This window comes from Ursus americanus, chromosome 11, assembly GCF_024610735.1.
Source record: "Ursus americanus isolate L20-20 chromosome 11, mUrsAme1.1.p, whole genome shotgun sequence".
NCBI lineage: Eukaryota > Metazoa > Chordata > Mammalia > Carnivora > Ursidae > Ursus > Ursus americanus.
In genome coordinates this window covers 66211240-66238301 of record NC_142137.1, presented here as the reverse complement: position 1 = coordinate 66238301, position 27062 = coordinate 66211240, and the positions used below count along the sequence as shown (strand labels likewise).

The 27062-nt window shown below is 44.8% G+C and overlaps 1 protein-coding gene across 12 annotated transcripts in view; it reads right to left on the bottom strand.

Moving 5' to 3' along the window:
- ARID1B (AT-rich interaction domain 1B) overlaps positions 1-27062 on the bottom strand; it is a 428002-nt gene that overhangs the window by 8237 nt on the left and 392703 nt on the right. For 9 of the 12 annotated variants that reach the window (XM_087865608.1, XM_087865604.1, XM_087865605.1 and 6 more), the window contains 8 exons: positions 26363-26472; positions 25474-25632; positions 19270-19479; positions 16279-16483; positions 11033-11171; positions 10638-10810; positions 4084-4234; positions 1504-1600 (listed from right to left, as the gene is read on the bottom strand). In XM_087865608.1, coding sequence (XP_087721734.1) covers positions 1504-1600; positions 4084-4234; positions 10638-10810; positions 11033-11171; positions 16279-16483; positions 19270-19479; positions 25474-25632; positions 26363-26472 — 1244 coding nt within the window. The remainder of the gene's footprint in view (positions 1-1503; positions 1601-4083; positions 4235-10637; positions 10811-11032; positions 11172-16278; positions 16484-19269; positions 19480-25473; positions 25633-26362; positions 26473-27062) is intronic. The other 3 variants (XM_087865606.1, XM_087865610.1, XM_087865611.1) reach the window with 1 other exon arrangement.

Below are 27062 nucleotides of genomic sequence, written 5' to 3'. Positions count from 1 at the left end.
CGGGTCATGTCGTGCCGCGGCACGTACTCCGACGAGCGTTTCCCAAGTTTGTTTGCACGTGCTTGCAATTTTCTGTAGGGAAAGAAAGGCTTCCTCTCTCTTTTTCCTGGTATCTCCTCCCTTGGTATTTCCCAGCGCTGCAATACAGGGGGGCACAGCTTTGGTGACTCCCGCACGGGCAGCGCTGGACGGGGCCTGCAGCTACACGAAGATGGCCTCAGCAGGAAGGAAGAGAACTCGCCCCGGCATGAACCGAGCTTCCTGAGGGCCAGCCTGCGAGGCTCGTGGATTCAAGAGATTTCTGAGGCCTGCCTTTACGGAAATGTCTCTACACAGCATCTGGCTCCTCACACTGCACCTGCTTACCCGATGCCCTACGGTCTCCGGCCCCCACCCCGACTTCCAACAGTGCAGCTCAGAGTCTCCCCTGAAAGCCCTGCTGGCCCCAGCCTCTGACAGCAGGGCCCGTGTCGCCTGTGTACCAGGCTTCCCTCCTGGGGACACCCCGGTCCCAGCACTCGAGATCACGGTGGGGTCCTCCTGATATGAGAAGGATGCTGATGTGATCATGAGTGTTCTTTCACCTCACTTGGAAATTGCTTAAGATCAGCTGGTTTAATAATATAATTTACTGCACATATGTGCTCCAGTAAAACTCAATGTTTCAAACCCCCTCTATGTTAACAGAGGTCTTACACCTGAAAAGTTGTTTAGAAATAGCAAATTCTTGGGGCGCCTGGGTGGCTCAGTCGGTTGAGCGTCTGACTCTTCGGTTTTGGCTCATGATCTCGGGGTTGTGGGATCGAGCCCTGCATGGGCTCCCAGCTCAGAGGGGAGTCTGCTTCCTCCTTCTCTCTCTGCCCCCGCCCTGCAGCTTGTACGCACACACACACTCTCTCAAATAAATAAAACCTTAAAAAAAAAAGAAATAGCAAATTCCCACGTCTGACCAGCCTCAGCATGACGTGCAATTCTCTGCATCCGTAGTGACAACTGCAAGGGTATCTCACCCAGTTCAAGACCTGTGGCTGCGTAAACCAGCATCAACCCTCCCTACATGGGCAAAACATGTGGTCATTAATATCTCACTTTTTAAGAGCCGATTAACTTTCATTCGTGGTATATAATATTTTAAGTTGTCTTTATCTACACATCTTTAAAACATGGACAAGTTTCTGTTCTAAAACGGCATTTGATAGGACAATACACACAACAGACACATGTTTAAAATATTCTTTACTCGGCCTGGTTATTCTTTACAAGGCTGAATGTCCTTTACGTCCTACAACACGTTTCATTTGTTTCAGGATACCACAGATCCAGAGCTTTTTAAAATTTGCTGACTTCAACATCCTAATAATATTTTCTAGCATAAGCAAACAGATGCCGATTGTTCAATAAATGCTACTCGTTTTTCTTATACTTCCTAAATCTCTTCAGAAGTAACACAGGTTTGAGTTTTCAACAGAAAGCACAGAGATGCCCGCCCGCTCGCCAACTCACCGGCTGCTGTGGATACAGGCCGGGCTGGTGTCCTCCATATGGCGGCTGTCCTGAGGGAGGGCCTTGGCCTGGGTACTGCTGCCCATAAGGTTCATGCCTAGAATGAGGCATTCAAAGAATACTTCGTTGTCAAAGGACCTCAGGCCAAGAGAGAAATCAACAGTGCATTTCTGGAAATCCTGCACCCCTTCGTGGTTTTGTCTTCCCTTCGCTGCACACGCCTCCCAACAGAGGCGCGCCGAGCAGAAGCAGCGCTGTAACTTGTAGCCAAAGGAATGGCAACACCCATTTTGGGAATGCTGCCAACCTCCTGGTTAGTAGGTGTGCGAGGAGTCCTGGCTGGACAGGGTGGCACCCTGCGCCTTTGAGTAGGGCTCCCGCCCACCCACCGACGCGGACCCGGGCAGCCCCGTCATGCAACACCGTGACGGGAGGTATTAACGAGAACCAGAGACAAGAAAAACAATCTAGGAATCAAAGCAGGATTTCCAGGAGTACCAGAACATAGACCTATAATCATGGAAAATGTCTCTACTTATTTTCTCATTATGAATACAAAATGCTCAATTTTTAAAAAGTAGACTCCATAATTAATCCAAATGATATCGAGTTAGCTAATAATTGTAAAAATATAACTACTGAAAATTTTGAAGCCCCATGACCCTAAAAGGCCATGGAAAAGAATAACAGAGAGGACTTAAGAATGAGAGGGCTGATTTAAATGTGCTCCTATTAAACCTGAAAATGGGGATGAATAACATTTATTTTTCAACCCCTATTACATTGAAAAACTATAAATACCATAAAATAGCATGTGTAAAAGAGCAATAGGTTTGAAGTTTAAAGGGATAAACTGGTTTAGTTAGTATACTGACTGAATCCTGTTAGAAAGAGGATACTTGCACTGAATATATTCCTAAACTGGTCAAGGAATGAGAATAAGAAAGAAAACAAATGGATTTTGAGAACGTCACAGGTAAAACAGATACAGAGGAAGTGTGTGCTAAGGGCATTAATAGCTAGAAAGAAGCTCGCGTTAGGAGGAAAGAAATATAACTGACGTAGATAAAATTTAAGCTGAATAAGTAACACTTTTCAGAAAGCGTAACAAGGTAAACCCTAATGTGGTAGAGACAAAGTGACTCAAGCTAGTTCTAGAAAGTCTTCTAGAAGAAACAGAACAGTACATTTGCCTGGGTTCCTTTAAGAATATATGTTCCAGGATAAGTGTTCTTCCAATCTCATCAGAAAGAAAAACAAAACAAAACAAAACAAAACAAAGAAAGAAAGAAAGAAAGAAAGAAAGAAAGAAAGAAGAAAAAAAGAAAGCTTCTCCTGGATCCTCAAAAACAAATCTAAATAAAATCCCTCATCCAGCGCACTAAACACGATGGGTAGCTGATTAATGCAGACATCACTAATAAACGTTCACCACACCACAACCAGGGTAAGAATGAGAAATCTAGAGTCTTAAGTCTAGAAAGGACCAAATCACTCTAAGCCTGTGATGGCTCTGGAATCTCAAGAACCAGGTGCATGGAAAACGCCAGAAAGCAAGCTTATTTGGTAATAACACAGTGATTTTCAAACTTTCTTCCCCTTTGTGTTACACCAGCGGAAACCTTCTCACGACTCTCACAACTGAACCCTTGCCCACGGCCAGCACATGGGCTGCTGGAGCAGCAGTGATGGAGGGAGTCTCTGAGAAACACCACCACACCAGATTCTGAAGGAACTGAGCCGAGGCCATCCCTACCCTGAGGCTTGTCTCTGTGGCTATACTTAGAAAAAGAGCCTTCTAATGTGCCTCCATTTTCCTTAAAAATCCCAAATATTATGTTGAAAACTTTGTTTCTGAGCACTTCTGTATTAAGGAGGCAAAGACCATACCAGCCAGGGGAAGGTGCTTTCAGAGTCAGTACTTAAGCCGGGGGCAGAGGTAAGGGGCCTTCTTCACAGAAAGCAGTCTCCGTGAGCCAGCTTCCTGTTACCTCTCAGAGACATTTCAATGACTGTCCTCTGTCTCAGGAAAAATAATCTGGATGAGCACAGAAACCCAACTTGTTATTCAATGTCCAGATGCCATCCTGAAAAGAAGCATCTGGAAGAAAAGACTGCTGTGGCTTTCCTCAGAGATGTCATTCAAGGAGAAAAGTATTCTCTCTGTTTAAAACGTTCACAGGGAAGAATGGAAACACCTGAAAAACCAAGGCCAGGAGGGAAGACTTTTCCCAGAGCTCCCTGTCAACCAGAGGCTGTGGGAAGCCCAGCGTGGCCCCCAGTGCGTGAACATTTCCCTAAGGAAGAAATGTAGGCGGGAAGGGGGTTCAGCGGGGCCACAAAACCTGAGTTTGTGGAGCCGCGCGAGGAGGCTGGAGGTGTGGTGTCAGTGGCTGTGTCAGGAGGGCATCCCAGTGCTGGGAGGACCGCCGCTGCTTGGGGCCACCTGACCCAATCCTTATTAAGTCCAGTGGGAAAGCAGGGACTACGTGTTGTCGGCAGCTACCAGGGCTCAGAAATGTAATTATGAGGAGAGTGCAGTTTCGAGTAAACCTCATGGTCATCTTAGAAAACACTCACCTTCGATCGTAACTGGCTCCGTAGGGAAACTGCTGCCGCTGCCCCATGCCCAGACTGGACATCGCTCCAGAGGGACTTTGGTTATACATGTCCTGCATACTGCTAGTGGGCATCTGTCCTTGAGTCATAAAGGGCTCACTACTTCCAGGCACTGCAACATTTTAAAGAACAGACAGAAAATGAAGCATTTGCAAAAGCCAAGGGGCCCAAACAGTCCTTTCTAGTCATTTCTGTTATCCTTAATATGGCAGAAATATCTCTTATGCCTACTATGGCTGACAACAATACGACCCAAAGAGTGTAGATCTGGAGTCAAGATGGACCCCACGATCCCTATCCTTTACCCCATGTACAGGCCTTGAGTATGAGGAGAACCCACCAATAGGACAGGGATATTGCTCCCATGATTACATACATTATATGGCCTAAGGGATTTCACAGATGTGACTAAAGTTACCAATCAGCTGACTGGCAGTCAACTAAAAGGGAGATCATCCAGGTGCGCCCCTTAAATCCGTGTCTAGAGGTCACTCTCCTGCTGGCTTTGAAGAGGCACCCGCCATGCAATGGAGAGGGCCCCATGTTAGGAAGGGGGGCAGCCCCTAGGACTGTGAAGGCCCCAGACGACAGTCCTCAAGACAACAAGGCCTCAGTTCTACAACTGCAAGGACCCAAATCTGCCAACACCCTGAACGAGCTCAGGAGAGGACCCTGCGCCGCAGAGGAGTGGAGTCCTGGCCAACACCCTGATGTCTGCCGCGGGAGACCCCGAGCCCAGAGCCCCCAGGAACGTGGGATCCTACACTGATGTTGTTCTAGGCTGCTGAGGTCGTGGTACTTTGTTATGAAGTAACGTAGAAACAGAACACAGGCCCTTTCTTGGGGCGGTTACGAAACTTCTGAGTTTCATTCCTTATCTGTGAAATAAGGCTGGTAACGCCGCCTCATGCAGTGGTTGTGAGGAAGAGAGGAAACGCACAGAGAGATGCCTCTTCACACAGGGGTCAGGGGTGCTCACCCCCGCAAAGGCAAAAATCCACATAAAACTAGACTCCCCCCAAAACCTAACTACTCCTAGGCTACCACTGACCAGAAGCCTTACTGATAATGTACACAAATAACACATATTGGGGCGCCCGGGGGGCTCAGTCAGTTAAGCATCTGCCTTCGGCTCAGGTCATGATTCCAGGGTCCTGGGATTGAGCCCCGCATCGGGCTCCCTGCTCAGGGGGGAGTCTATTTCTCCCTCTCCCTGCTCATGTTCTCTCTCTCTCAAATAAATAAATAATATCTTTAAAAAACCAAAAACAAATAACATCTATATTGTATGTTACATGTATCATATGCCGTATTCTTACAATAAAGCTAAAGAAAATGTTAAGAAAATCGAGAAAATACACTTACAGTACTGTACGCCTATTTATTGAAAAAAATCTGTGTATAGTGGCCCCGTGCAGTTTAAACCCATGTTGTTCAAGGGTCAACTGTATGAATACGCTAGTTCCCTTCCATTCTAGAGGGAAAAAAGTAAAAAAACTTAACATGAATACCTATCTACTGACTCACTGCAAAATCAGGATAAAGAAAACCACTAGGGAATTAAGACTAACTCAAGACTAAGAAATACAAGTATTTCTTTCAGGGCATATGTAGGGTGGCAATTAGGTCAAATATGCAAATTAGCATCAGCTCAGAGCCTGAAGGAAATTGGGTCAAGCCCAGGAACTAGCCTGTAGGCAAATTAAACATTTTAATGCAAATCTTAATTGATATACAGTACTACTTACTACCTTTCTTCATCCTAGGTAGGTTACTTTTATGGCACAGGAAGCAAAAGCTGATTAAACTTTGGTGAGCTGATAGAATGTGTTCAGCTGTTAGAGACGTGGAGATAATGAAGCCTAGCACCGGTGGGATGGTGGGACGCACTAGGCAGCGCGCTTTCCCATGCTTTATCTTACTCAAGCTCAAGTCGACATGCGGCAGAATAAGTTCTCATGTTACTTTCCATTTTATAAAAGTAAAAACAGAGGTAGACAGACATTAAAGGGGAATAATTAAAGTTCAATAGCTTAATTCCTTGATATACAAAAAATTATTATTATTATTTTTTTTAGAGATTTTATTTATTCATTTGACAGAGATAGACAGCCAGTGAGAGAGGGAACACAAGCAGGGGGAGTGGGAGAGGAAGAAGCAGGCTCCCAGCAGAGGAGCCTTGATGTGGAGCTTGATCCCATAATGCCGGGATCACGCCCTGAGCCAAAGGCAGACACTTAACAACTGAGCCACCCAGGCGCCCCCATATACAAAAAATTCTTAAAAAACCAGTAAGAAAAAAGGCAATCAGATTTAAAAAATGGGCAAACAAATAAATGGACATTCAGAGAAAAAGAAAAATAAGTGGCTAATCAATATATGAAAAGATGTGTGACTGCTAATAATTAAAGAATCCAAGTTAAAACAGCGATGAGGCTTTCCCCTCCCCCAGTCTGATGGGCAAATACTAAAAGGACCGACAATAATCATTCCTGGCAGGGGAATGAGAGGGTCCACACACTGACATGTTCATGTGAAGAGTATCAAAGTGGTCTAACTTTTGTCAATACCTGTTATGGGAGGGCTATATTTTGGTGACCCCCAGGGGCACTTACAGCCTATGAAGCCCCCCCCCACCCCCCGTGAGGCTGGGCGTGGTCACGTAATCAGCATCCACCTATGGGGGGCGGCAAATGCGATGCTGCAGATGGCTGCCTGGGCTTGCAACTGGGGCTTCGCCTCTTGTATTGGTAACCCACCCCGCCAGGTCGAGAGGCATCCAGGAAGTTCTATGGAACGGCCCCTGCAGGAGGCCCCCAAGCCACAGCTCCCAATGAGCTCCCAGTAGAGCCTCCGGATGACGCCAGCCCTTCAAGGGACATCCCAACTCCAGCAGAGCTCTCCACCAGGCTCCCAGCTGACACAAGCCGAGCCATGAAGGACCGCCCCGCCCACCAGAGAACTGCGAGATGTAACCAAACGTTGTTTAAAGCCGCTTTTGGTGGTAGTTTGTTAGGTAGTAAAAGATACTCGGTAAACTACAAGAAAAGTTCACATCCCTTGATTCGGTTATTCTTTTAGGGATCTATTTCATAGAAACACAGTTACGGGTGTAAAAACAGCTGCGTCATTCGATAATCACTGCATCATTTTTTTATAACAGCAAAATATTATGAAACAACTCCTTCACTACTAGAGCACTGAAAAGAAAAGTAGGGGCGCCTGGGTGGCTCAGTCGGTTAGGCATCTGACTTTTGCTCCGGTCATGACTGAGTCCCACGCTGGGCTCTCTGCTCCGCAGGGAGTCTGCTTCTCTCTCTGCCCTGCCGCCCTGGCTTGTGCTCTCTCTCTCAAATAAATAAATAAAATCTTAAAAAAAAAATTAAAAAAGAGAAAAGAAGAAGAAAAAGTAGGTGGGGTGCCTGGGTGGCTTAGTCGATTAAGTGTCTGACTCTTGGTTTTGGTTCAGGTCATGAGCTCAGGGTCGTGAGACTGAGCCCCCATCTGGGCTCTGTGTTGGGCGTGGAGCCTGCTTGCGATTCTCTCTCTCCCTCCCCCCTCAGCCCCTTTCTCTCCCTCTCAAAATAATAAAGGATTATGTGTAAATATATTAATGGATATTTAAAATATACTGTTTAGATATACAATATATAAATATTCACTTGTTCACTTGGAAGCAATCAGTCCTTCGAATCAGTAATGAATTCAGTAAGCTGGTGGGGCGGGCGGGGCGAGGCTGCTCTGGCCACTGAGGCTCAGACAAGCTCTGGCGTCGGCCGTCACCACACTGTGGGTCAGCAGCAGCAGCAACAAAGAGCATGGTGTCCCCCAAGGCTGGTCATTACATGAGAAATCAGAGCACCACCAAGTTCACGGTCAGAATAATGCGAACTGAGGAACGTGAAACTTTATTATAACAGGGACAGGGCCATACAAAAATCTGTTTTCTGTGGGTTTTCTGTTTATCTGCTTTAATTTGGTGCTAAATACACCGGCACTGTAAGGTAGCAGGCGAGCTGAGATATCCCGGGGAAATGTGAGAAGGACCTCTGAGCCACTGTATCATTTACACGGTTGATGCAAACACATTATATAGCCAGCTAGTGCCTAACAACGTAATCTACAATCATGCCCCCCCCATTTATTTTCATAATAAGAAAAATTGTAGGCATACAGGAACAGAACAATGCGACTCCCTCTGTCCAATATAGCATGTAGGTAGGACACTGGAATGGTTCACCTAACTTTTGAAGCCAGATTCCAAATACTAATTATTTTTCCCATGTTACGGTCATATTTTCAGAGTCTAAAAATGTGATACAACCACCATCAGCACTAACAAAATGTTCTTTCTAGTATCTCATACCACTAAGAAAAATAGCTACCTCCAACATTTACGAGGCTTGTGAATTTCTGAGCTTACGGATTTATTGCATGTTCTGCAGAACATTTACTTGGAATAGGGCAGCTCTGAAACTTTTTGAAAAGGAAAAATTATTGATGATCTTACTGGGTGTAACAGATATCTGAAATGTTACATAAGAAATACATATTAAACATAATCTCATTTGTTAATTACATGATATATGCCTAATACTTAAAATTTTGAAATTATTCATTTTTATTTTTCACTGGTCCATAATAGTTGCGAAAACCATGGCTTTGGGCTTTATGTTTCTCTCTACTTAAGATATCAAGAAATTCGCATACCCCAAACATCTAAATCCAACAGAAGTACTATTGTTTAAGGGATTCCAGAAGAAGTACTTCCATAAAAATAGTATTCACTACTTTTCTGTATTTTTTTCAAGGATATTCACATCAGGCCTCAATTTCACAGCCCGGCTGCATTTGGAAGAGGGCCAAAGGGCTCTTGGGGCATGTGTGCCTTGGGTGCTCAGAGGGCAGAGGCTCAGATGCTGCATTCTCAGTGCCAAGTAAACGCCGGGGACTGAGCAGCATGAAGGGAAACACCCCACTGGGTGTTTGCTAACATCGGTCAGAACTCTCCCACATTCTCGGCAATCCCATCCGCCACACGGTTCTCCATCGCACTTCTCTGCTTAGTTCTCTAAGATGATTCCTACTTCCAACGCTCCGCCCGGCTCCAGACAGACAGACAGACACTCCACCACCTGCCACCTCAATGCATCCTAAAGTCACCTTGGCCTTTCCCTCTGTCCTTCCTCTCCCTCCTGTTCCCAGCGCAGGCGCCAACGGTGAGCCTCTGCTTCCCAGTCGTCCATCTCCAAGGTAGTATCGTTGTCACCCTCATGGTCCTTATCACTTGGTTCGTCCCCCATGATCCCCACGTTCAATCCAGCCGTGCGGCCTGTTCTCTCACCATCCAGAACATGTGGCAAGTACGTCCACTTCTCTCTCTTTGCTGCTGGGATCCGACACCACCCCATCATCTCTCCTCTGGGCTCTCTCAGGGGTCCCTCCAACACATTTGCCACAGGTGCTACTTACTTACCTATTTACTGATACAATTTTATTTATTTATTTGAGAGAGAGAACTAGAGAGAGCATGATTGGGTGGGGGGGGGCAGAGGGAGAAGCAGGCTCCCCACTGAGCAGAGAGCCCGATGTAGGGCTTGATCCTAGGACCCTGAGATCATGACCTGAGTCAAAGGTAGATGCTTAACCGACTAAGCCACCCCACCAATTATTTTTTAACAAAAACCTAGTCGTGTCACTTACTGAAGAACATCTCTCAGCTAGGGTAAAAGTCTAGACTCACCCACAGTGCCCATGATGGCTGGAAGGTTCTGGCCCCTGTGGTCCCGATGGCTTCCGTGTGCTTGGCCTGCCCCCTGGCTCATTATGACCCAAACACCTTCTATCTCCTCAAACATGCCAGGCCCTCTCCTGCCTCGAGCTCCCCCTCTCTGCTCTTCTCGGACTCCTCATTCCTCAGGTCTCCACGGATAACAGACATCTCAAAGCCGTCCCTTCTTGACCACCCTTTCTCGGGATGTCCCTCCCTCCCACAACTCCCACCCCATATCCCTGCACTTTGTGTCCTTTCTTCCTTTTTATTTCTTTTCCATCGGTGTCCTTTCTTCCATCAGCCACCATATTTAATTATATAGTTGTGGTTTGACTTACTTTTTGTTTGTTCTCCCAAGACACTGTCAACTCCTGGAGGAACTACGTCTGATTTATGAACACACCACCTTGGATCTAGCGCTTGCCCAGCCCACGCTCCAGAACACCACCCACGCCGCCAGGGAGCGCCATGAGCACACTTGCTTCTTACCGCGTGTGTTAGTCATTCTCCAATGGGCTTTTTGTACACTAACTCAACTAAGCCTCATCACACCCTTTAGGAAGGTCCTATTATTATCCCAGTTTCTAGATGAGGAAACTGAGGCTTTCCCCAAGGCCAGAAATTTAGTAGGTTGAGGAGCTGGGACTCAGCTATGTCTCGAATGGGTAAGTGAATTGGTGCTGGGATGGAAGAGATAAGAATGTCCTCTGGACCAGGCCTGAGCAGGTCCCTCTGCACTTACCTTTTCTCATTCCACCAAAGGGGTCCTTGTTGGGTTCATAGGGCATCCTTCCCATCACGTCAGGCATGCTCATGCCCTGCTGGTAGGGGGTGCTCGGAGTCATGGAGTTCCGTTTCGGGAATGATGAATCACTGGCGTCTGAGAATGGGTCGTGCACACTGACTGCACTGCTTCTGAAGAGACGGGAGAAAGGACAGCTTCATGCAGTGGCAGGAGTTGCCACCAAACACTTGTTCAGAAAAAAGCCTAACCTGAAAATTTTTAATGCAAAAACGAACCCCCAAAAATGACACAATAAAACTAGTAGTAATCAACATTTAAAAACTCGCGAAAGAATAATACTTCTCCACAGACAAATCTGATGTCGTGGGGCTCACGGAGACGCTTTCGCGTACCTTCCACCTTGCATTGGGGTCATCTGTCCGTGAGGCGTGGAGGCTGGGGTCGGTGGCTTCAGGTCACCTGGAACCTCTGCCATCGAGTTACTGCCAGTGGACTGGGGGGTCTGTGGACCTTGCAAGGATCCTGAGTTAGCTAACAGTAGTAGTACCAAGGGAAAAGAAAGAAAAAACGAGAGGTTATCAAGTAAGCTCATCCTTCCTATTTAAAAAAAAAAAAAAAAAAAAAAAAAGGAAAGACAAAACACCATCTTATTAGAAATAGTAACAATATCCATTACTGGTAATGATGTAGTAAAATTAGTTGCTCTTATATTGTTTATAGTGAAAATTAGTAAAAGATTTTTTTTATATCTATTTGGCAACATACTTCATTTGTGAGTCATAAAACATATTTATACCTCTTGACTGGGTAATTGCTTTCCTGGGTATTTATCTCAAGAAAATAATCTAATATAAAAGAAGGCTTTAGATAGAAAAATGTTTATTTCAGTGTTGTTTATAATGGAGATAATCTAAATGAGAGTAAGGAAAAAAAATGGGATGAAAAATTTGGTATTCCGATTTGATGGACTATTGTGTTATTTTAGGGAAAAAAATTAGAAAAATTAGTACCAGATCTTAGGCAATGAGAAATGTTTAAGTTGAAACACAATGATACAAATTAATAATGAGCCTCATGTCACTTCAGTGCCTCCTCAATGTCTCGACGTGTTTATGCCATGTCATTAATAAAGTCATTTTTAGAGCTATGGAATGAGATTTGTTATTACAAAACCAAAGTCATGCTCTTTGGAGTTCTTTAATGTCATTATCAGAATCCTGAGATTTGGCTTTAATTACATTATAATAACAGAACTCAGAATTGGGCAGATCTTTTCAAAACTTAAACTCGTCTCATTGGAAAACAGAATATTTTAAGGGTCCCTGCTTTATCATCGCGACCTTTGCACATTAGGTGCCCAACAGACGTTGCATTCATTTACTGATTAAACAGTTACTGAATAAATAACATGCTTACTTTGTTGTTTTTTCTACTCCTGCATGCACCAGTGTCCCAAACTGACAAAAAAGACAAAAATCCCTGCCCTTATGCAGTTTATAATAAATGCTTTTGGGATCGTTACAAACGGGGGAATTACCGGCTGCTTGTGCGTGATGATACTGTATGTGTTATTATCTGGAGTCCCTTTCCTAAGAGGTGTCCAAGACTCACTACAATTACCATCAGCCACATTTAACTGTCGAGGAAGTGGGGGTTCAACAAATCCCTGGAGATCACAGAGCGCGCTGGAAAGGAGTCCGGGATGGAAGTGAGTCTAGTCCTTCTACTCAGAAAGGCTCAGCCCAACAGCAGGTCTCCGGTGAGATCAGGTCAGCCCCGGGCCTGGCCTGCTTGGGAATGAATCCTGAGGACTGGCCTCCAGGGCCGTGTAAGGTGTCCCCTGAGTGCCTGGGATCGGAGGGACTCAGGGCAGCCCTCAGAGATGCTGAAGACTAACTTGGAAAGTAGATAATCTTTAATGTAGCTATTGCAAAAGAAAAGCTTAGTAACGCATGCTTATAAATCAGATTTTGGGGAAACTCTGGCAATACATATTAAATAAGTAGATTATAATAAAAGATAAAAGTGGAGTCTTCTACAAATATGTGACGGTAACCCTACAGATGTGACTGCCCCACAGAGCTTGCAGGAGAAATAACGTGCTTCCTAAATCACAGACTGGACTCCACAGCCGACTGCACGGCTTCCCTGGAAACATGGTTCACGGGCTGTGATTTCAGAATGACCCTTATTTACAAGTATTCACATTTACAGCTAATAAAAAAAAAATTCTTCCCTCTGCCAGTGTTTTTTCCTTTCCTTTCGGGAAAAAAAAATTGCACACAACCTCTTGAAGCTCCATTAATAGAAGAGGCTGGCACAGTCCGTAGGATCTCCCTACCTTTTGCCAGAAGCTACAAATGTATACTCGAAAGTAAACAATGGAAAGGTTATTGAAGGTTAAGTACATTCACACACTTCAGACTGTACAGCCAGACTCCTAGCTGGGAAGATAATTTACACAGCACGAACCTGGTGCCCTAGTTCTGGCTGGGCTTGCGGGAAGGAGGGCAGGGAGAAGGAAGGGTAGCTGATATGTCCCAGGTCTACAGTGACTAGAGGTCATCCAGAGGGCACCTTTGTTTATAACCTGAACCCCTTTCTCATTTATCTTCCACTGAGGATTCCCTAGTTGGATCCATGACAGGTTTTGTGACATCACCTGTCAGCTAATAATAGAAATGCAGTCAGCCACCCGCCAGCAAAGATGGATGGGTTTTTGGTTACAGACTTACTAATTGAATGCGGAGCTTCCTTGTCCTCACCCCCCCAAGACGGCCGCACCCCCCACTGCCCCCCCAGCTTCCAGGCGGCCCAGGCCACTGGGGGAGGTGATTCCTGCAGCTGTTCATTAGAACTCCACAAACTTTTACAGGCTTATTATTAACGAGATCCCCACTGGCACCTCGGAGATACGGCCATACCCCAGGCCTTGCCCACGTTTCATCTGGGGACTCGCTCGAGTCACTGAAGACCGTAACACGGAGCTCTGGCCTGAGACATTGCACAGCTAGCAACCGGTGAAGATCGTGGTGCACCCCCAAGGGCTCCGGGCTCTACCTCCGAGAGGCTGGCAGAAACGAAGTTCGGTCCACGCCAGCCACCCCAAATCAAAACTGAATACAGGCGGACGAGGCATCACGCGAATACAGCAAGTGATCCGGGACTTAGGCTGCTTCCGAGTGGCTGTTTAAAAAGCCACCTAGCACGTGTCTTAGGAATCTTTTCCTCAGTTTGCGTGGATATGCTGGTAAGAAATACACCACAACTGCCTTCTGATGGGGGAAAATGGACTTCTAAGAACACAGAGTTTGGCTGAAAATTAGTTTTTAAAAATTCTGCACTGTACGAGACTCCAACATGGCACACGGTTCGGAGTAATTTTTTTTCCTCCTTTGACAATACGTATGTTTCATTCTCCTTAATGCTAGTTCTGGAATCAGAGAGACCACTGACCTAGGGGTGCCAAGGAAAAGCATGGCTTTGGGTCACGGGGCTGATGTTCCTTACTATCCCACTGACCGGTCTGTGTGTCCTTCTGTCCGGCTGAGCGGGGCTCCCTGAGCAGCGCAGAGAACACATAAGCAAGCAGACTGGCCCCGTGTGCTCGGCGCGAGGTTGCCTGGGCTGTGTCCTGGCCGGGAGGCTCGGCTCAGGATGCCCTCCTTCCCCTGCCACCTGTTCCCCAAGACTTCGTACCGTGTGGACCACTGAGAAGAATGTATTGTCAGAAGTGCATCTGCAATCCAAGCTCTTTTGTGCAGTTAAAACGATCATGTTGCCATAAAAATGGTAGTTTAAAAAAAGGGAAAAAGGAAAGAGCCGACTGTTGAGAGAACAGGCCCTACACTTTCTGAAGGGTCTATGCCTCAGCGGGATTTCTTGTGCTGAAGCTGACGCTCACTGGGAGAGCTATTCTCCATGCAGAAGTGCAGCCCATTCAGTGACACGAGTTTTTCCTGGCAAATAAAATATACCTTTACATCTTTGCAGACATCGCCACTTTGGTCCCTACACCCCACTGAGTTTTTATTTTGGAAAAATAATTTCAGGGCTGTTCACAGGCAGCTTGTTTTACTCTGTGAACTGAATGTAATGTTGTGAGACTTTTAAAATTAGATTTCACAGTTTTTAAGGTATACCGTAGCTGCAAAGCCTTCGGATCCTTAAGGGTGGGGTGAGAGAGGATTTCTAATTGTGTTTAGAACTGACAGGTCTAAACATATACCTCGGTACACTCCCTACAAGTGCATCTTGGCCCTACGAAGTATTTATGTGAGATCTCTTGATTAGGGACCGCAGATGCTCGCACTGCCATCCAGAAAGCAGCTAGAGGACACAAGGAGAAAACAACTTCTTTCTTTGGCTCACAGACACCTTCTTCTATGTGAGAAGGCTTCCCTGTTACAAAGCTATTTCAAATACAGGCAGAGGGCTACAGTGGGTCCGGGCACAATGCTCGAGCTGGATGCCACTCACCAGCAATGAGATTTGGGGCCAGTTACTTGGATTTTCTGTGTTAGTTTTTTCACGGACTTTGCAATTTTGAGACGGTATGTGCATCACAGGAGTGAAGTAAAGATTAAACAGTAGAGCGCTTAGGAAGGTGCCTAGCACACTGTAAGTGCCTAAGAAATGCTGGCATTTGGTGCCAGAACAATCCTGTGTGATGGGAAGTGGCAGGAACGGTCAGTCCCATATGGTCCGTAGGACAGTGTGGCTAAGTGCTGACCATCACAGGGCTTGGATGTGGCCAGGCAAGAAAACAGCTGGATTTAACTTCAGTGAGGTCACTACCCAGAACTAGGGATGATGCAAATGTCTTCCTCTCTAAGAACACCGTATTGATCTGAATACAACGATTCAGGAACCTGAAACGCTATCAGGTAGAGCAAAGCTTAGCAGGAGAGCTGATAGAATGAATGGCAGGGTCTGCAATGGCTGAGTGGAGAGACAGGAGAGAAGGCAGGTCTCATTAGTTTGGTTTTGCTTAGGAGAATGTAGGTGAACTGCATTATTCCGAGGTAGGATTCTTAAGACTGCTGACCCCTAGGTCAGAGCTAACTGATTGCTGGGTCTCAGAAACAGGGCTGAGTGGACCTTTAGCATGCCAGGTTTGCTGGCTTCCCTATAAGCGAGGACTTGCCGGGCAGGGGACATTGAAAACTGAGTCCAGATTTCGTTTTGCTGACACACAGCTCTGAGTGTCCCCGACAGAAGCAGAAGGGGCAGGAGCTGGCTGCTGAACTGCAGGGTGGCCTCTTCAGGGAGCGCGAAAGTATTTGCACAGACTACGGAGGAGTTAGACGGACTCTTTTTAAATATCTGTAGAAGGACTAGACGCATAGAGCTCAGAATCCCAAAGTCTCTTTTGACTAAGGAAGGTAACGCAGAAGAATGGTGCCTTTGCAATGTTGGCCTGATGGCAACATCCCAAATTGTATTCTCTCTTCCCTTAAGCACTGCCAGTGGGGGTTCCGTTACAAAACACCCCTTGTCCTCGAAGACCCCGTGTGTTGTTTGCTTTCCTATGCAGCGGCCTTCTCAGAACCTCCGAGGGGCTGCGGCCTCCAGCGCCCCCCAGGGGGTGTGGGTGCCCCTGTCTTTCCCCGGCCACAACTGCAGTGCTCCCACTTACCAGGAGAGGGCGGCTGGAGCTTGGGCTGCTTCTTGGTGTCGGCGGTGCTGAAGACTTCCGGCGGGGGCTCCTCCCCGCGCTCAATCTTGCACTCGAAGGCAAACAGGTACTGAATATACTGCTTTTTCAGGGAGCTCGCCGCGCTGCTTGAAGTGCCAACATTTAGGTTGGTTGCCAGCTCACGCCACTTCTTGTTTTTATTAACCTAGCAAAAAAAATGGCAGGATCATTGGTTTGCAGCAAAGTGGCTTGTTTAAAGCCAGGAGACAAAAAAAGCACTTAATGTCTTGGGTTTACTTTTTTTTTTTTCGTTTGCCTCTCTTAACTAATGCTCATTACTCCCACTCAGTAGTGCATAGACAGCATTTACAGTTATAAAACCATTAAGGGACTTGCTGATAGCTACATAAAAAGCATTGCTCGTCGAGATTCTTCTGCCTGGTGCACTTCTAATGCCTCACACGCTTCCAGGCCGCTGCGGCTCCGAGCCAGCGATTTTCTCCGAGCAAACGTACACTCCCGCTCATCCCCATCCCACCTCTCATCTTAAAAAGAAAAAAAAAAAAAGGCATCTGCAAACGAATTTAGAGAGCAACATAACTATTTTGCCATTTAAGTGTTTGAGCCTTGATATGAAAAACAGTGTTTCCTTCCAACAGCCACAGGCTCCCGGAAAGACGAGCCTGCAATCCTAGCCTGCGTCCCCCCTCTCGCAGGCAGCCTTCCTATGGTGCTGGGCAGAGGTGAGACTGGGGGCAGCCCGCACCAGCCATCAGCCCCGGCTGGCTCTGTGAGGCAACCAGCTAGCCGACGTAGCGGGCCCAGTGAGCTGGTGAACGGGCAGGGCACAGGGGACGACACAGGGTTCCCACGTATACTCAGGCTGCAGAGAAGGCCGCCGCAAAGTGAAGAGAAAAAAAAGGAGAGAAAGCCTGAAATGTTACCAAAGGATTTTAGGCATTAACTTTTGATTCCCGCTTGGGCCAGAGTTATCCAAGGTTGAATGCCTGAAGGAAACATGCAGACCTGCAAGTACTTGGGGCCTTTAGGTATGCATGCCTTGTGCTAAGTAGCATGGTAAGGGTTAAGGGGACAGTGGTTTTTTAAATGAAATGTTCCATTTTTGGATTCAAACTTTCTCACAAAGCTCTTTATGTCCATTTACTTAGTACTAAATGGTATATGATAAACGAACCTCAGAATGCTCGCGAAATGCCTCATTCCACTTCTGGCACTTAATGCGAGGCTGCAACAAGCAGGCCTGCGGATGGCTTCAAAAGGGCTGGGCAGGGAGTTGCCTGGGACACCCTGAAAAGCAAGGCTTTGCACTGATCTCTGTGTGGCACAAGTACCTGCCCCGACCGCACCTGAGGGCCACCAGGCAGAAACCAGGATGGGGTATGAGTGACAGTGTGGCCAAGTGGCTCACCGCTGTGCGTGACAGCTGCACTCGAGCTGCCCTTGTCAGCTAGGCCGGCAACGGGCCTTACTTACAGACCCAACACGGTAACCCACACTGTTGACAGAGTCCAAGTACAGTGTCCAGGAACACTCCATACTGCTGCGAGGGTGAAACCCAGTGTACAGTGTCCTGAGGATTCTAAAAAATCTATGTCGGGGGTCTAGGTGCAGGGGAGAGGCATGCATCTTGAGCTCTCCCTCCACTGACCAACTTTCACTCACTTGGTCTGCACTGCATGACTCACCATCTGTTTCTGCAAAGCCCGGAATCAGGCCCTGTCTCAGTTGTACACCGCGGGTCTCCGGTGGGATGAGGCACCTCAGGGAGGGCTGAGGACAAAGGCCTCTCGTGGATCCCCATGGCCGCACCGCACTGAGACCAGGACGGGCCCTCTGTGACACTCGTGCATTAGGTGACTCCCTCTCGGATGGTTAGCGACCTGTGGTACCTGGCTGGAGCGCAGGGTGCCACACTGTGGACTGGACCCCCTGGGCCCAGAGCAGCTCCTCTCACTGATCTGGGTGGGAGCCCAGGTAGTGGCAGGTTTTTAAAGCTCCCCAAGTAATTCTAATGGATAAGCAGGCTGAGACCTAGTGGTGGGTGGGCAGAGCGCACGTCTCAGAATGAGCAGGCCAGGCCCGCACCTACCCTGAGTGCCCCGGGGCCACATGATCGTACCTCACTCTGTTACAGCTTCCTCCTCTCTGGGGGGCTGACGCTCCCTGCATTTTATGGGTATTCAGAAAGACAAAGCCAGAACAAAGGTAAAGCAGTGCCCAGCACGCAGCGAGCACGTATCCGGGGACACCCTCTTCCCAGGTCCTTTTGCAGGACATGTGCTGGGAACCAGACTCCATGCTGAAAGCAGCGCCAGGACCAGGGTGAGGAAAGCGTGGCCCCAGGGTACAAAGATGAAGGGAGCACTGGCTCTGAGAGTCAGGCAAGTGCAGGGTAGGCACCGCACAGCCCTGAAGACGAGTGCCCTCTGAAATTCGGCACCCAGGCGCCACCCCTGCTGCGCTCCAGCCTCAGCCCTGCGCAAAAATGACAGCTCTGACCTTCTTACTGCCCGGGTATTGTGGACATGCTGCTGGATATGGGACTTCGTTTTCTTATTAAGTAGCTCTGGATAGAGGGAAAGAGGGAACTGGATTTAGAACTGATGCAGACAATTAATTTGGTCATTTACAAAACATTTCTTGAGTATTTACTATGACATCTTGGCAGGGCCCACAGAATTCTAGGGTGGTCAGGGAACCTAAGGAAAAATCTAGCCCAACTGTCTCACTTTACACATGAGAATGGAAGTCCATATAAATGACCTGCCAAGGTCACCTGGTGAGCTGGTGGTGGGGCCAGGGCCCCGAGCTCTAGTGCTCTCCCCTGCAGCACACAGACATGGAACCCACAGGCTTATTAGCTTTTTCTTTTTGGAAGAAAAAAAAAAGTTTGAGTCTGCACATTCAAAGAAAGCTGCAGGGAGAGCTTATGTATGGTGTCTCCTCGTTGACTCATTCATGCGCTCTCACCTGTGCCAAACCTCCAATCTCCTTGACGCAGACGTACAGCCGGAACAGGTCCAAGGGCTTCTTGCCCACAGCGGGCAGACTCGAGACAGGTGAGCCTCTCTCCTCCATGAAGGTAAGGTATCTGTCGACCCATAGCTTTCTCTCGGGCTCATTCCCCAACTCGTACACCTTTGTGATCTTTTCCCCAGTAGTGGTGGATGAGCTGGACTTCTAGTGCCCAGAAGGAGCATTTGGAGGTGGGGTATGGGTGGGCAGAGGGAAAAGGGAAGAAGGTGAGAAGAAAGTAATGAGCTACCAAATACAAGAAGAGAAGAAATTTAAAAACTACTGCTATCACACAACAATTAGGAATGAAGGCTACTAGTTCAGGCACAAACTATACATTTTCTTAATTAAGACTTTACTTTGACTTTAAATAAAGGGCCCAAACTCCCCCTTTTATATACTTAAAGAACAAAACAGAAAAAAACAAAAACCTTTTTTAACTTGTTTGATATAAGCGTTGAATCCCAGAAGGCATGATCCCAATGACACAAGTCATTTTTAGAAATAAAAGGGTGCTGGCTCATAGAATAATCATAGTGAATTTAAAATTTCACATGTATGGAATATAACAGAGCCCCTCAAAGTATATGGACTCTTACTTCTTGTCAAAATAAGAATGGCTAATGTGTGTTCTCATTAAAATGCTAAAGCATATGGAGGAAAGCCGATATTGCTGGACAGTGTAAGGGAGGTCCCAAATCCTAGGAACCAGTGGTGTGGGCTCTATGTGCATTTGCAAGCTTTATAGACTAGTGGCCAGCTAAAGTTTTGGCATTTGCTCATGATGACTAGCTTTCCCTACTTAAGATTTCTTGAACTTCTCTGCCAAGGCAAGGGGCTCTCAGAGAATTATTTTAACAGATTTCTTAGGCAACCATGCTTTAATCACAAACACATGTGCTATTTCATACTCCCTGAACATCTATGGATAAAAATATACATTTACTTTTACACACATGGGCTTATGGGCTCATGTAGTTTATAATGATGCTCTAATTCTTGTCTTTGTTTTTCTAATTTTATCTATACTAAAATGTCAAAAGTTACTGTTTCTGCATAACTGAAGCCCACCTTCTGGGTTATGTGATCTGGGAAGGTGACACTTCTGGTCCTAAACAGCCCAAATGTCTATTTTTCCTTTCTTTTACGTCTCTATATTTGTAACAATAATTTGTGTACTTGTAATATTTGCAACTCCAGGGTTACTGTGAAAAATCACTTCTAAATTCTCAATAAAGATTTCTGTAGAACAAGAATTGACTTCATTTCCTCATGTGTATTTACCAGTTACCACTTGCAATGGATAGCCATTATTTTAGATGGGAGTTTTTCTTAACTCTTTTCCATTATATTTAGCTTAACGATTCTAAACACATTGCTGAAAGTTTGGGTTTTAGATAACATGACTGCCAGTGAAGTTTGATGTTACCTTATTTAGCAAATAAATAAGTAAATAAAAGTAGGACCCAACAGAAGTAGGACCTCAGAAAGGATGCCTGAGAACGAAACTAACAAAGCCGGTGAGTGGCAGCTTCTCCCCTAGTCAGCATGTACTTCTCCTAAGCTACTGCCGCTGAAATTGTAAGCCTTCAGACTCAGAATTATTGAGGCATAAAATCTTTACATCAAACTCAAAAAAATGGGTGACGCAAGTTGATGTAAATAAAAAATTTAGGGGGGTAGGATAAAAAAAGTGTGATCTTTTAGAATTTACACTGATGTCAAGGCTAAACAGTAGGTCACTTAAAAATTACTTTAGAGCTTAAAAATATACATACATATTCATATATATGGGTATATATCCATATACATACTCAGAATATGGAACACACTGTATATTCAAATGATAAGTTTTTAAATTTTCTTTTCCATATTCTTATACCCAAGGAATATTTGACTAGGAAAAGACACCGCCCTACTGCATTTTTACTACGTTTCAGAAGTGTTGCCATCACTAATGGGGTCGTTATTACGAAGAGTTTTCTAAATGCTAGTTTAAAAATATTTTTTCCTTTTGCGGAGCAATAAAAAAAAATGGATCCAATTTTTTTTTTAAAAATTTGAAGTAAGAACAGGAGGAAAAAAGCATTATCATCTAAAATCAGTAATAATAAAAAAACCCCACTAACCTCTCTCCTGCATTACATTTCTGAAAAACTGAGAGGTAAAAGTTTGACATTCAATTCAGGGTAAGAGAAATAAAAGCAATCATTTCCATTTAAAATTACTCTGAGTGGCTCTACCAACATTCTGAACGGAAGATCCACCTGCCATTTCTGGCCTGGTCCTCTCCGAAGCCAAACTGGGGAAGGGTTCTGGAAGGACAGTTAATCAGGACCCAAGCAGTGAGACTACGCAGATGTTTGTTCCCATTTATGAAATGAGTGTATCCCATAACCTGAGATGGGCCTAAAATAACAGCATAGTTTGGCTATATGTATCTTCACTTTTCTTACCTTTCTTTGTTAAATGAACTTGAGTTTAATTAACTTCTGCGTATCTCAATTTGTTCTCATAAAGTCAGAAAAACTAACGAAGACAATGGTTTGTAACTGAATCATCTAGTTTTGTATAACATAGTTTTTAGATCTTCAACAAAGACTTCGGGATTTTTATGGCCATAATGTAGGGAAGAGTATCTGCCTCAGGTGACGTGTTAGGTCCTGGAAGAGGCCTCCCAGGCACCCGAGCCTCTTTCATCTAAATCACTGTTGCCCACTGTATTTGTCCTTGGTGGCCCTTGGTTACACAGCTTGTAAAAAGTATATGTTTTGCAGGGGATTACTGGTCCGCCCTACGTTTTCCTCACTACGCTTTAAGTTCCACGAGGCGGGTCTGTGCTGATTTTGAGTCACCCACAGTGATTGCACTCTGGAGGCAGCTGGCATAGAATGTTCTGTGAACAGGTACTCAGATGCACGACAAAGGTCTGGGAAGTCTGGCACCCTCCAAGGAAGAATTCACAGCTGAATCAAATGTCCTATAAACAGAATTTTGTGATCAAGGTGCTAAGGGAACATGGACGCAATCTAACGAGACTGAAAACAGAAAGGACCATCCTGCCCATGACCGGCCCTTGCCATCTCCACTCCCAGCCTCAAGGTCTGTTTCCTAGCCAATTATCAAAGCTGGCATGTGGGTGTCCGAACAGAGAAAACGGACATTAAGAGAAACAGAAGTGTTAGGAAATAAAGGGCACATACTTGATCGCTGATCAAGTTCCACATGTACTTTCTTTGGTTCACAGACATTAGCTTTGATGTAATCTTTGGACAGGTGTCATTATACACTCTACCCACCGACCTCGGGCCAACAAACCAGCCCCGCAGAAAGATGGGATGACCCTTCCAGGTCACTAGGACCACCTCACACCGCTTCAGCGTTGTGAGAATTGTATCCTAGTGCCCGAAACTGCCGTGGACCCAAGATAAGGGAAGGGAGACTGCTGAACGACTGTAGCAGGACATGATGGCGCTACAAATGTTTTCCTTACATATCGTTTAATTAAGTCTATAAGTACAGTTTTCTTCAAATCTTTCAGGCAATTTACATTTCAGCAGTCCTTACCATATGCCTGGTGCTATGTGTATGTGCAAATGTTTATTTTTATTTTAGAATGTTCCGTAACAAAACAATGTTTGTCCATAGCACGCTGTCAAAGCATAGAACATCTTCATCGTATAGGCCACTTTCAGGCCTGCCATCAGACAGGTCCGCTCAGAGACACTGGGAAGTGCAATCTGGAGTACAAACTGAAGCCGTGTCTCAGAAAGGGCAGTGAAATCCTCCTGAACTGTCTCTGTCAGCAGTGATTCGACAGCAGAGATGCTCTCATGACCTTCCTTCCAATCACTTTTGGTTTCCTTCCTAAATTAACACCTCATTCAAGGCAGGGGTCATCTTCTGAATACAGAGCCTACCCTGAACCACAGCTCCTCTGTCCTTCAACACCACTGGAGACAGGTTTGCTTATCAATTCTTCATTTTTTTTTCAAGATTTATTTGAGAGAGAGAGAGAGGGAGCGCAAGCACTTCAGCGGTGGGGGGGGGGTTAGAGGTGAAAGGCGAGGGACAGGCAGACTCTGAGCTCAGCGTGGAGCCTGACGTGGGGCTCAATCCCATGACCCTGAGATCATGACCCAAGCTGAAACCAAGAGTTGGACACTTAACTGACTGTGCCACCCAGGCGCCCCATAAATTCTTAAACATTAAATGGTTATGTATAGGAAGAGATAATGTATGTGGAAATATTTAGAAAAAAGGGAAAAGTAGTATGCAGTTTTAGGCATAATTGTTTTATAATCAGAAAGTGAAGACAACAATTCATTTTACTTCTTTCTTATACTTAAGTGGAAAGTGGGGTTTTTTTTTTTTTTGATAAAAATTTCTTTCCTACAGGACTCATTGTGTGGAGATAATCTGACTAGTTAAAGTATCATAAATATCTCACTCAATCTTTATAAATACAGATTTGGCAATGTGGAATTTTTACTTTTTTATTTTTTAGTTATTTTTTTTTGGTAAGGTGGAATTTTTAAACATATACTATCATCTATTAGTAGAATTGTTTTTCATAAATTATTATTCTTAATTATTACCTTAAGGTTTTAAAGATTTTATTTTCAACCTCTGAAATTTTTCCCTCTGAGCCAACACACAAATGTTTTGGAAAAGTTATAATTTGAGTTCCACCTGTTAACTCGAGAGTAGGCTGATTCAAAAATGCTTTTCTTATGATTACGACAAAACACAACACAACACCGGGCTAGATTATGGGGAAAACCCCCATAACGTCGGCTGCCTTCTGAGACTCAAAGCCAATAACACAAGGACATCAAAACGCAGGCTTTGCACTCCCCCTTCCTGTTCTGCTTAACCCGCCCTAGAGCATTTTTCATTTCATCTTGGTTGTTGCAAAAGCGAAACATGTCTACAGTGAAGGTAACAGCGAATATCGCCCTTTCTTCCTCTGAAAAGGAAAATGCTGGTTATGCTAGAGCTCCACATGAATTTTACAAACATTTACTGGAACCACCAACCCTTCAAACCTTCAGTTCTATCTGTTTAAACCAGTGAATGGATAATTAATAGCAGCCTCCTTTTGGGGTTTTGACTAGATTGCCAGATTCTGCACATAGAATCTTCTTCCCTCCAACTCGCTTTTCCTGAGCTGTACTCTTCAATACGTTGTCTTACAAAAATTAGCGTGTTAATTAAGCCTTCTTGGCAAGTAATTGCATGTTAAGGTTTTTTTTTTTAAACAGATCTTTTGATTCCCTATATGAATGTAAAATAAAGGTTACTACAGTGCCCTTCTTATTCTTTTTTTTTCTTTTTTTTTTTTTAAATGGCACAGAATTAATTTCTTCAGTAGAAGAATAAAGACCAAGCTCTATGGACATTAAGGCTAAAAAAAAAAAAAAATTCCCGTATAGGTCCTTTACCATTTTTGTTTTTTACATATCATATGGAAATCAACACTTAATTGCAAGATGATCAGCAGTCTTGTGCAGGAGGTAATTTTTCTATCTCGACTGATTCTAATGTGGGTACATATTATTAATCCAAAAGTAGCATTCCAAATATTCACATGCAGTAACAGTTCTATAACTTTTCTGTTAATTTCTGACAGGTGGACTGAAACAAAGCAGGGCCGATATTAGGCTAATCCGTGTCCAGAGTGCAATATCTATCTTTTCAGGTAGGCAGTTTTGAAATAAGATGTTTCAGATACAACAGCCCATGAAAGATTTAGGCCAAAGGCCAAATTTACTCTATGGCTGCTATTAGTTCCCATGTAAATGGAGAAGTAACTTGTTTTTGAAGATCTTCTAAAAGTGCACAACGGAGCAGACATTTAAACAAAGCCCTTGTGTGAAGGAGTTTGGACCCAGTAATAAAATCACATGCTTTGTACAGAAGTACTTCTTTATAAAATAGCCATTTCATTACCAGAAATCAACTTCTACGATTTATGCAAACGTTACTTATTTTGTTACTAATATAATTATCAAGAAAACCCTTTTACGGATAAATTATGAAGAAAAGGTCTTATAAAACAAATAAATAAGCAAGCATTCAAATAGAATTAATTAATTACCAAAAAACCCCAAAAAACAAACAAACAAAAAAAAACACACAAAAACCAGAGCCACTTACAGGGCTTGATGGAGTCTTTGGCCAGCCTGGGCTGCTAATGCTATCGCTCTCATCTCCATGAAAGGAGGAGATGCTAGCAGAGCTGGGGGACATTGGGGAAGGGACTGGCAGGTTGCCGGGGGTTGGGGGCTGAGAAATACCCTGAGAGCTGTAGCTATCCTGTGGTAGAGGAATAAAAAAAAAAAAAAAATGACAAAGGTAGGGCAACTTTATTGAAAATAACAAAAAGTACATCCAGTTTAACAGACTACTTTTTATATATAATGGATATATATAAAGACATGGACAAACGAACACACAAAAACACACACATATAAAGGTATTAAAACAACATTCTTAATTAGTAGAATTTGGTAAGTTTGCTGGATGCTGGATAAGGCCACTAAGCCACCATGCTTACTTCAAGCTTACATGGAATGCTAAGCATGGGTTACCCCTTATGAAAGAAAGAAAGGAAAAAAAAAAGCTGTTCACCTTATTTATCAAATAAGGCAGGAAAGCAAAATATTAAGTATGTTGTTGTTGCTGAGGCGGCCAAAACAGGAAGCTATAAACTGAAGGCAGAGAAAATGGCTGCAAGTATCAAAACCAGGCAGGACCCCTTCCTTCTCCCCACCCCCAAAGCATCTCTCTTGGGTGGGTCTTGTCCCTCCGCCCCTCTCCCACAACCATGAGTTCAATGCCGTAAGAACTAGTAACTTTCAGATCCACACCATGGAGGGGGTGGGGAAAGAGAGGAGAACTACAAACGTGGTGCACGAGATGGGAGGCATGCAGAAGAGAAGAAACCAAATGGAAACAAAAGTGGAGGCCGACACCAGTGACTCGAACACCACGGCAGCTTCAGCGAGGCAGACCCCACACCGCGTGCAGAGGAGAAAGGAAGTACCTTCGACTTGCTCTCAGGCTGTGGAGTGCCTTCTTCTTTACCGTCGGCTTTGAGAGGCATGGACAATTTGGATTCCCCGGGAGACATCATATCTGCAAGACCCATAGATGCTAACCGAAAACAGGAGAAAGAGTTTAGGATTATACATGTGATACATCGGGCTGTGCTCCTGCTAACACAAGTTACTGAGTGACGCATGGGACACCTGAATTCCCCTTGAAGGAAAAAAAGAAAAGAGAAATTGTAACTCAGAGCAGACCAGTTTTCTTAAATCTAAATAGCACGATATCCTGCCAGTCCTTTTTTAACTTAAAAAACAAAAAACAAACAAACCCAAAAGACAAAAAAACTGCAGTCATTTACTCAACACCCAAGCTATTGAAAGTCAACTCATATCAATATTATTTTTTCAAAATGACGACAGCTTTAATACAGTAGGCGACAAGTGGCGGTAAGTCCAATGTTTCAACCGCTCATCAGGCGTGAAAGCAAATATTGGGTGTGTGTATTTTTTACCTGGTGACTGGAGGATTTCGTGCTTTCTTAATTTCCTAAATTTGCAGAATGTACAGTTTGCAAAATCACTTGACATTTTAGATTGTTTCATTTGAAAGTCTTATCTATCGCATATGGCCTAGTCTGCAGTCATGGAAAACAGTCGTGACAAATGACTTCCAAACAATAATCAAAAGTAAATTTT